The 11,779-nt window shown below is 37.1% G+C and overlaps 2 protein-coding genes across 2 annotated transcripts; both read left to right on the top strand.

Moving 5' to 3' along the window:
- Window positions 1-4,358: 4,358 nt before the first annotated feature.
- LOC306984527 (olfactory receptor 5K1-like) lies at window positions 4,359-5,309 on the top strand (the record flags this gene model as incomplete). The annotated part of the gene is made up of 1 exon (XM_079586001.1): window positions 4,359-5,309. One exon carries the CDS (start codon window positions 4,359-4,361, stop codon window positions 5,307-5,309), a length of 951 nt encoding a protein of 316 aa, XP_079442127.1.
- Window positions 5,310-10,415: 5,106 nt separating this feature from the next.
- Window positions 10,416-11,350, top strand: or61a1 (odorant receptor, family 61, subfamily A, member 1; the record flags this gene model as incomplete). The annotated part of the gene is given in 2 exon segments (XM_079586000.1): window positions 10,416-11,297; window positions 11,300-11,350. Coding segments are annotated over 2 exon segments (933 nt in total).
- Window positions 11,351-11,779: the final 429 nt, after the last annotated feature.

The raw sequence follows: 11,779 nt of genomic DNA, 5'->3' as shown, positions 1-11,779 counted from the left end.
TACAGGCAATGTTTTTTTTTAGTAATTATGTCAGACTTTAATCATGTGTTTTTAACAAGCATATTTCTGTCTTATCCTTGATGTATGTAAACTGTAAAAAATTAATAAAACTGTTTTGAATCCACCCAGCCTAAGCATGCTGTCAACTGTATATTACAACACTGTATTTTTTTGTCTCTATGCAATGTAAGTGAAAGGGAACCGAAATTGTTTGGTTACCAACATTCTTCAAAATATCTTATTTTATGTTCCACAGGGGGAAAAAATGGATACAGGTTTGTAACATGAGGTGAATGAGGACAGAATTTTGATGTCATAATAAACCGATCGGTCTGTGCAGCGCCGGTTCAATTCGAACAAGCCTATTGAGTATTGCAAGTGCGAAGAGGAGGGCAGGTCTACCTTCTTCATGTAGCCAATCACATGAGCTTCTTGCTGACTCTCAATTTACTCTTATCTGATTGGTTCAATAAACACGCCAGTCACCAGAACACATCTTATTCTTCATTTGGCTCAGAAACGTTCTCGTTGCCGAAATGCTAGCCTACTTTTAATGCACACATACATGTTAAATAAATAAACAAACAAACAAACAAATAAATAAACAAATAAATCATGATTGCTTAACCCTCATGTGGTGTTCAAAACCCTGTAACACCTGTGTTCTTCCTGGGTCAAAATGACTGGCCTATAAAAAATAGCTTATAAATCACTCATTATACCATATTTTAACCCCAATCTTGGATTCAATCTTTTTGTCAACTTGTTCTCTTTCAGTTAGGACTGGTTTTATATTTCTATTTGCATCTGATTAATCGCGGGCCTCATTTATCTGAGAGTAGGCATCTCATTTGTTTTGTAAAAAAAAGCATTATTTTTGAATATTTTTTAATAATTTTGGAAATATTAAATAAAATATGAAAATATGGCAATGTTGATCACACTAGTCTACTTTAATGTTTCACCAGGAATTTTGTTTTGAAAAACTTTTATTTTGTAAAAAAATGGCACATAGTCACACTTGTGGTCTTCCCGGGTCAAAATGACCGGCCTATAAAAAATTACTTATAAATCACTCATTATGCTATAGTATCACCCAATATTGGATTCAATCTTTTTGTCAACTTGTTCTCTTTCAATTAGGACTGGTTTTATATTTCTATTTGCATCTGATTAATCGTAGGCCTCATTTATCTGAAAGTATGTATCACATTTTTTGAGTAAAAAAAGCATTATTTTTTAATAATTTTGGAAATATTAAATAAAATCTGAAGAAAATTGGCACTGTTGATCACACTAGTCTACTTTAATTTTTCACTATGAAGTTTGTTTTGAAAAAACTTTATTTTGTACAAAATGGCGCAGAGTTACACTGTTCCAATGAGCCATTGAGGGCCATTGAAAGTAAATGGGGGAGATTGAAGAAAAATTTAGTTTTCAGGAGCATGTTCATTATGTTCATGTACACATATGTCCATGTGTGCTTGCAAACATCGAGCCCTTGGACGTGTGCATGTGTGGATGCATGCATACACACGCTACCCAAACAAACAAACACACACACACACACACACACACACACACACACACACACACACGTTAAAACACACAAACTGTTTTGAGTATTACACACATTCTTTTTCACAGAGAGAAACTTGAGCCTACCCTGAACTGCATCTAATATCCATTCATCCATCTGACATTCATCCACACACACACACACACACACACATGCGCACAGATACACATACACATATGCGCTTTATGTTCTTCATCAGATCATTGATCAAGATACTAGTGAGGAGGCGGCGATGCAGGATGGATCTCAGAAGAAAAACTACCTTGCCTCATAAGTGGGGATGAAGACCAGGACAAAGTTACATCTTTCGACCAGAATGTAACCATCAGCTGGGCCCTCATCATCAGAAGACTGCTGATCTTCAGTTGTTTCAAGGTCTCCAGCATCTGATGCCTTCTAATACTGTACATCTTCTAATGCTCCTTCATTGCAAGATTCATCCTGCATCGCCTCTTCCTCACTAGTGTCTCGATCAATGATCTGATGAAAGACATCATGCACAGAGAGCTTCTTCGCCATTGTGCTGCTACAAAACTAATGACAAGCAAGACACTCTGAAGCATTTATATGTGTCTGAGCTATAAGATCTATATTTGTACAATTTAGTCCCAAAACAAAATGTCATAATATTTTGTCTGAAAACTGTGATGAAACAAAGAACATGAAAGACATATTCTTTTGAAACAGGGTCACTGCGGGCTAAATCCAGTTTGTGTGTGCGTGTGTGTGTGTGCGAGCGTGTGTGCGTGCAAAAAAATGTTTTCTCTTATTTTCAGTCTCTCCCATTCACTTTCAATGGCCCATTGAAACAATGGCCCTCAATGGCACATTGGAACACCACAAGTGTAACTGTGCCATTTTGTACAAAATAAAAGTTTTTCAAAACCTTTTTCCTGGTGAAAAATTAAAGTAGACTAGTGTGATCAACAGTGGCAATTTTCTTCAGATTTTATTTAATATTTCCAAAAATATTCAAAAATAATGCTTTTTTTACTAAAAAAAAATGTGATGCTTACTCTCAGATAAATGAGGCCTACGATTAATCAGATGCAAATAGAAATATGAAACCAGTCCTAATTGAAAGAGAACAAGTTGACAAAAAGATTGAATCCAATATTGGGTGATAATATAGCATAATGAGTGATTTATAAGCTATTTTTTATAGGCCGGTCATTTTGACCCGGGAAGACCACAAGTGTGACTATGTGCCATTTTTTACTAAATAAAAGTTTTTCAAAACAAACTTCCTGGTGAAAAATTAAAGTAGACTAGTGTGATCAACACTGCCAATTTTCTTCAAATTTAATTTAATATTTCAAAAAATATTCAAAAATAATGTTTTTTTTACTAAAAAATTAGATGCCTACTCTCAGATAAATGAGGCCTACGATTAATCAGATGCAAATAGAAATATAAAACCAGTCCTAATTGAAAGAGAACAAGTTGACAAAAAGATTGAATCCAATATTGGGTGATAATATAGTATAATGAGAGATTTATAAGCACTTTTTGTAAGCCGGTCATTTTGACCCGGGAAGACCACAAGTGTAACAAGGTGACAAAAAAAACCCTAAAAAAGTACGAAAATGTTCAAAAAAAACATTTGAGAAGTAGTTATACCCTTTGCGAAAAACAATGCGATAACATTAACTAGTATTTTCGGGAAAAAGAAAATCTGCTCCGGGTCAAAATGACCCGAAGACCAATAAGCCATTTATTACAGCACCATTAGGCTGATTAAGGCTGACTGACATTCATACTGAATTTCAAGCTGGTGTGAACGTTATTGGATTGAAATTGTATAGGCCTATTATATAATCTGTTACACTACTGAGCTGATGTTAAACTTTACAATCAAAACATTTAATACCCATTCTTTATGTAATAATACCATTCCGATGCAGTGTTTTTCACACCATGTGACATGAAACATGATTTCATGGTATTTAATACTCAATTATATATTTAGAAATTGGTCGCACTGTCAATATTGATCTGCGGTGACGTCACAATTGTGTTGCATTGTGGTATATGGAGCTGTGTGAAGTGTGCATGAAGTGAATAATCACAAGGATTATTACGTTTCATAATCAGGCTGTAGCCGCTTCTTTGTGTTGACTTTCAATGGACCGTTACAATTTTAATAGTTGCTGCGGTGCGCTGCGTATAACAGAGCCTGGTTATTACTAGAAATAACCCAACGATTGTTTAAAATGAAACTGTTGATGAAAATGAAAGTATTGACGCAATATGTGTAGCCTAACCTAACGGTTGGGTTAAACAAATAACCCAACGTTTTTTACCGTACTATAGTACTAGCCTATTACTAGAATTTTAGTAGCCTATAGTCCTCCCTGAATTTGTTACAGTGTGCTGTCATGTTGTTTTTGAAGCTAGAAAATCCATAGAGAATTAGAAAAATTTACTGACATGAATGCTAAATAATATTACGTATACCACTTAGTTATTATTGCAGCTTACCTTTATAGCAAAAAGAGAGACTTAAAGAATAAAATCATTTCATTTATTTGTTCATTTCAGTAATTCAGATTGATTGCAATTTTGTGTTGAGGGGTGAGTAATTAATCTCAAGACATTTTTGAACTTCTTTTACAGATTTCCCAAATGACAAAATACTTCATATAAAGGCAAGCAACACCTTGTCTGTTCCAGTTCTGAACACAGCTCTTCATCTCTGGGACTGTTTTTTTTTCTTTGCCTTCTTTTAAACTATGTTATTCATTGACTGTGACTGTGATTTGAGACCACCCATTTCATGATGGATAACATGTCTTATGCTGTGATACTGACTCTCATGGTGCCCAGAGACTCCAAATCATATAGGCACTTATACTTCACTTGTTTTCTTTCCCTCTATCTGCTTATTTTGTCAATGAATATTTGTCTTGTCATAGTAATTATAAAAGAGAAATCTCTACATGAACCAATGTACATTTTCTTGTCTCATCTGTGTGTAAATGGGGTTTATGGAGCCTCGGGATTCTACCCTAAAATTATGTCTGATTTAATATTGGATTCATATGTGATCTCCTCTCACATGTGTGCTCTGCAGATCTGTGTTATTTACAGCTCTTTACTGTGTGAGTTTACAATATTAACAGTGATGTCTTATGACAGATATGTAGCCATATGCAAACCTTTAGACTATCATTCCAAATTAACTAAATTGACCTGTGTGAAATTAATTCTGTTTTCATGGATTATTCCCAACTGCGTCTCAGTTATAGCAGTCCTGTTATCAAACTTGAGGCCATTTTGTAAAAATCACATTGATAAATTATATTGTGATAACTGGTCAGTTGTAAAACTGTCTTGTGTATCATCTTTTGTGAATAATGTCTATGGATATGTTGTCACCTTTATATTGCTTAGCTGTGCAGTTATTATCATAGTGTCCTATGTTAAGTTGATATCTGCATGTAAAGCATCTTTAGAAAACAGAAGGAAATTCTGGCAAACGTGTCTGCCACACATTTTATCGCTGATAAATTTCACTTTTGCTTTCCTTTTTGATTTCATGTATAACAGATATGGTTCAAATGACATTCCAGAGAGTCTGCGTCATTTTTTGGCTTTAGAATTAGTTATAGTCCCACCTTTTTTTAATCCAGTAATCTATGGGTTAAATATTAGAGCAGTGCGCCAAAGAGTTTTTATTTTAATGTCTTGCAGCAAGAGTAGGCTAAATGTTTCACAAGCACCAAAATGATGTAAAACTTAATTATTTTGAGTGCTTTTCTGAAACAGAAATTCTAAAACAGTTGTCATGACAATGTTTATGCTTAAATGTTTCACAAGCTCAAAAAGGTTAAAAACCTCATTTGTGTTTCTTTAAGGTATACTTTTTCTGTTTCAGCTGTATTTCACAGATTTTCTCACTCATGCTAGTGTTAAAGTAAATCATATGATCATACACTGGAGATGGGTTCAATAAGTGGACTGTTAGCAATAACATGATAATGGATTAAGTTCTGTAGTTTTCGTTAAAAGCATCTGAAATGCCTTAAATAAATGGTAAATGTGTGTTTACTCTTTATGTTTTAGATATATTCCCTTATTAAGACACTGTAAATTTTCTGTCTGATTGTGCAACACGTTCTCACTCCCAACTCGTCACAAATGGACACTTGGTCAGGACTCCTTGGCGTCACTTTTTAACAAGCAGGGTAGCTAGCGTAAATTGTTGATGTGCAGGATACTTCATTGCTTTCAAAGAGAAACCTTTAGTTTGGATATAATGCTGCACTGCCATATTGGTATTACAGTACCACACACGTAAGATTGGAAATAATTTAAGACATTTGCTTTTCTTGCAAATGTCCCCCCAACCCCCCTACCCCACTAGGTTTGAACAATGGGGGAAGTTGTGATTATCTGATTGGTCAGTTTGAATATCTCACACCTGGGTGTTAGTCAGGGGGAAATGACAGAAGAAGATTGTAACTGTTGTTCTCTCTCTTTTCGGATGCTGGCCTGTAGCCCATTAACTGTCATTGTTTCCAAGTTCTCCAAGAGTTTGAAGAGGACTTTGGTCAATAAAAGACATCAGGGGGAAAAAATACACGCTTCACAATTTCATGAAAAATAACAATGCTTAATATTTCCTGCACAGTTATGTACAGTGGCAGCTCGTCGGGAGAGAAAAGGAAGGCACAGCCTATACCAAGATTTTGAGGAGTAAAATGGGAGAATAACCATTTAATAATATTAATACAATTCCTCATTATTCATTTTATTTCACAATCTCAGAATGTGCAGTCCATGTTAGTATTTTCACCATTGTGACATCATAAAATATTAGAGCTCTTAAAATGAGCATCCGCAGGATGATTTCAAAATCTGGACGTTTTTTCAGAGACAGGAGAAAATATATTCTGATGATTAATTATAAATGTGTTCAGCATTCTGAAAACAAATATATTTTTCGGATTTTCTAGACTATTTTAAGTTGTAAAGTGAGCAGGATATATAAAAATTATGTTTCCTGATTCTAAGGAGGGCAGCCGACCTCCCTAGCTCTACAGCGCCCCACAAATTTACAATGTAAATCTGTGGTGACAAATGGAACTGCAGTGAACTCTCATAGAGAGCCATTGTGGCAGATTTCTGGCTGTCCCACCTCCACCCCAGCCTCTGAATGGAAAACGCACGCTGATACCAGTCTGCCACTTTCCAGGGAGCCAGGGCTTTGATGCAGCCGTGGCTCGCTCTGATTTGTAATTGGCCAGATCGGCACACGTTAGCTGGTACCCTGGGTTTTAGCCAGCGTTGAAGAGGACACATGTTCAGTAGTCCTAGCTTGAGTACTGATGATGCTGAGGCCATAAGACTTTCATATTAAGACTGAAAGATGCCGCTAGCCGCTGAATGGAAAACGCGCACTCTGTTGTAAGGCGCACTCTTATCTGCATAGAGTCTATCACTGTGCTCAGGAAATAAATATTGACAGTGTGCTCTTGGAGGTGTTGATTCTGATTATGAGATCCAGGATCTGTGTTATTAACTCTGCCTTCGATTGGGCTATAATCAACCAATTGTCGATGTAATTTAACACTCGCACTCCCCGCTGTCTCAGGGGGGTAAGTGTTGCGTCCATACCAGCAGCCATATCACCCTGTAGCCCAAGACTGGTTGCCCACTGAAGCTAAGCATCATGGCCTATATATATATATATATATATATATATATATATATATATTAGGGGTGTGCAAAGCAGCCGCTATTTGTATCTGTATTTGTATTTGTTGAGGGGGGAAAAGTATTTGTATTTGTATTCGAGTAAAATTCAAAATAGGCGTAAAAATCGTAATCGTAAAAAAAATTTTTTGCGTTACACTTCTTTTACGTTATGTGTAAGTATTTTTTAATTATATCCATGATAATAATAAATCCAGCAATGAAACAAGGAATGTCATTGAAAATAAAATAACATAACAGCCATTACCTCATCCATGGTTAAACCAACAACTAATAAAATACCATTGTGAACATTATGAAGCCTACAGCCTACAGTACATCTTGCTGTCTGCAACAGACAGAGTAACTTACGTGCCATATAACTCCCACACGTGCATACAATTCGACACAACTACACAAGCATTTTTAACCTTTTTAACCGAACGGTAACGTCACTCTGTCAACAGCCGTCTAAATTACCGCGCTAAACAGCTACGTAAACAGCTGACGTTACGTAAACAGAGCGAACATGAGAGCACCCGACTGCAGACGTCAATAATACCGCGTAATGGAATAATCTCCCGATCGCTTCTCGAAAGTTATAAACTGCCTCAGGAACCCAGTTAAGGTACAAAAATCTATTCAACAAAAATAGTGATGGAGTTAAGTGTTTTTTCGCTGAGCCGAGCGCTCTCTGTTGCTGTGGAGCAGCCTGTGTCCGTCACTCTCTCACTCATCCGGGCGTCGTGCACTGCGGTCTCATGAGGAAACGCAGCTATTTGAAATAAAGTTTTTTTGTTCCCGAATACAAATATTTTTTAAAGTATTTGTTCGAAATAAGTATTTGTAAAAAACACGTTATTTGTGCCTTTCCGAATACCGTATTCGGGTTCGGCTCCACCCCTAATATATATATATATACTCATTAGCTTCATCACTCTCCTCTCCACCAATAAGCTGGTGTGTGGTGGGCGTTCTGGTGCAATATGGCTGCCGTCGCGTCGCATCATCCAGGTGGATGCTGCACATTGGTGGTGGTTGAGGAGATTCCCCCTTCTATGAAAAGCGCTCTGAGTGTCGAGAAAAGCGGTTTCTAACAGTTTCGACTCCTTGGTGTGAAGAACGTGAGCCATGCCCCTTACTGTCGTCTCGATCACAGCTAAGAAGTGCGGTGGTCTGCGAGCAAACTGTAGCGAGTAGCCTCGTTTTAATATGTTTAACACCCATACTGATACACCGGGGATAGCCTCCCAGGCCTTGGCCCGCATAGCTAGGGGTTGAATAAAGACTGGAGGCGGGCCGCTTTGAGAGAGGGACCCGACCGTCCAACCATTTTGTGTTGACGCTGCATGAACAGTGCTCAAGTGCGCGTGCTTTACAGCGGACATACCCTTTATAATGGCTCCCATCAGAGCGAGGGGGAGAACTGATACTGTGGGAACAGCTTTTGTGTGTAGTGGTGCATTCATAGTAGGCACACAATCTGCATTTATTACACTTTCAGCGTGAGCTGGAGGAAAGCTTTATACTGTGGGAACAGTTTCTGTGTGTAGGGGTGCACACTTCATAGTGGACACACAAACTACATTTATTACATCTCACGCACAAGCTGGGGGGAGAACCGATACTGTGGTGACAGTGTTTTGTAGGCACACCGCCTATATTTAGAACATCTCTAGCGTGGGCTGAGTGTAATCTGGGGCCGGACCGGGCCGGCGGCGAGCTTCTATTCCGGAGGTCAGCGAAGTGGTGAGTTCGCTGAAGGAGATAAAATCTGGATTTCCTAGGCGAAGTTTGGTCCCTTTATAGTCGTAGACCACGCCCATTCTGGCGGGCTCTGACGTGTAATAGCCGTCTCACCATAGGTTCGTGCAGTTGCCGCAGAACAGCCAATGACTGCGCTCACGCTCATCTGTGTCTGCTGTGCAGCTACACTGCGTTTTAAAAATTGGCTTCAATATTCTTGAGAAAAGGAATTTTCCCATAGCGTAAGCTAGCCTTATGTACATACATATATATATATGAATGTACATACAAGCTACAGTATAGATTTTTTCACAACAGCTTCACAATAGTAACAAATTCAAAATCGCCTGAGAAGCAGCTATATAGCAAACAAGTCAATAGTGTCAATTTTCTCATGTCACTTCAGTGTTGATTCAGTTCAGTTTAATAACTTTAGCATTCATCAATTGTGCATACATACTGTATATACAGTTTTTGGAAGAGTTAAAATCGTTTTAAATTATGTGTTTGCTTTTGCAAGAGGTGTCTGATTTTTTGCATGTGTGGTTTGGGGTTTTGTGTATAGAGCTTCAAGAAATTGAGCCATAGTTTCAGAAATTGTGTGTAAGCTATGTGAAAAAAAAGATGTAAACAAAATCCAAGAGAAACACACAGGAGAATAAATAGAAGATAACTTTTAACCACAACACATTAAATCAAACGATACTGGACAAAGGACCTGAGGCGACACAGGGCTTAAATAACAGAAAGACCTAATGAGTTAACTAATTGAACAATATGTGAACAAAATCAGTAATTAAGGGAACAAACTGGCACACACTAAACAAAGTCAGAGAAACAGAACACCACAATGAACAAAACATAATCCTGACAATATCCATGTATATGAATCGATTAATCGATTTTCTCTAAAGTGACTATAAGGAATATCAGCAATTCAACAAAAAGCTATAGACAACAATAATGGAATGACATCACCTTTTGTATATTATTTGCAGTCTAAAAGTATGAACGGCCTAATTATCAAAGGGCCAATAACCCATCCCATCCTCTGACCCACTGTTATATAAACTTTACAGTCGATTCAGCCACGAGCACTCTCCCTGAGTCAGAGCACAGAACGGTATAGGAAGAACTTTCGAGAAAACCTCAAGATTAACACTCTCTTTTTTTTCAGGTACAAACACAATTCAGTTTATTCGTTTTCTCATCGAATAATTTTCTCTGCTGCATGAAGTATTTGACTGTAAATATGTTATGTGTATGACCAAAAATGTGTGTGTAAGAAAATGCATGTGAGAAAGTGTGAAATAAGCATTGATTATGATTGTCATTTTCCAAGATACTTTTGTTTATGCATTTTTGTCTGGTCTGCATTAGTTTGTCAAGTGGAATGGACAACGTCTCCTCCTTCTCCACGTTCTCTCTCACAGCTCTGAATGACACCAGCAGGTCCAGCAGGATCACTATATTCTCTTTTGCCCTCCCAGGATATTTTCTGACCATTTTTGTCAACGCAGTCTTGATTTTCATAATTGTTCTGGAGAAAGTCCTCCACCAGCCTATGTACATTTTTGTGTGCAATTTATGTATAAATGAATTATACGGAGCCACAGGATTTTATCCACCCCTACTGTATTATTTACTTAATGAAACCAATGTAATCTCTCTGGAAAACTGTGCCATACAAAGTTTTGCTATTTTCACCTATGCAATAGGGGAGTTTACTAATCTGAGCGTGATGGCATTTGATAGGTACTTAGCTATCTGCAGACCACTATACTACCATAATGTCATGACAACTCTCACTGTTTGGAAGCTGCTGACTTTCATATGGATGTTTCCCTGCTGCGCTGCAATACTGATCATACTGATGACGCTCAGGTTTCCGGTTTGCAGGAATCAGATAAATAAACTGTACTGTGAAACCTGGGTCTTGGAGAGACTTGCCTGCAGGGTGGACACTGCTCAGTTTGTGATCAATGGAATATTAACGTTTGCTGTTAATGCTCTGGTATGGTTTGTGTTTTTGTCATATATTAAAATAGTGATCGCTTGTAAGCACTCTGTTCAAAACCACAAGAAGTTCATGACCACATGTCTGCCACATTTGGTAGCTTTTTTGAATTATGTGGTCTGGTCACTTTTTAATGCCCTATATGAGGTGTTTGGAACTAGCAGTCTGCCTCAGGGTTTTAAAAATGTGTTGTCAGTTTCCTTTGTGATTTTTCCACCACTGGTTAATCCTATAATATATGGAATTGTATTAACTCCTATATTAGGACCAGAGCAAAGTGTATATTCCAAAAACTGAGCATTGGTTATTGATTCATAACACATCAGACCTGGAAAAATAACATGGCTCCCTGATTATTCATGACTGTTATGATAAATATCAAAATAAAAACCATGAGTTTGTGGTAACACTGTATGATAATAAATATGAATACAATAAATAAATAAATATCAATAAAAAGATTGCAATGCAACTTATTTAATCATTAAAACACTGATCCACTTGCCCTTCCCTAGAAAAGATAATTAATCAAATTAATGATCTACGTTCACTTTTGGAATGTTACTTTTGGAATGTTTATATAAAATAAACGTTCCAAAAGTGAACGTAGATCATTAATTTGATTAATTTCTGCATTCATGTATGGCTGTACATGGCAAAGTTTGATCAATTTGTAAATTACTAAAAAAGGGCTACTATAACAACAATACAAATATAATAGTGGCTTGAAAAAAGTTAAC

Source organism: Phoxinus phoxinus, assembly GCF_949152265.1.
Source record: "Phoxinus phoxinus genome assembly, chromosome: 17".
NCBI lineage: Eukaryota > Metazoa > Chordata > Actinopteri > Cypriniformes > Leuciscidae > Phoxinus > Phoxinus phoxinus.
This window is presented reverse-complemented; position numbering and strand designations above follow the sequence as displayed.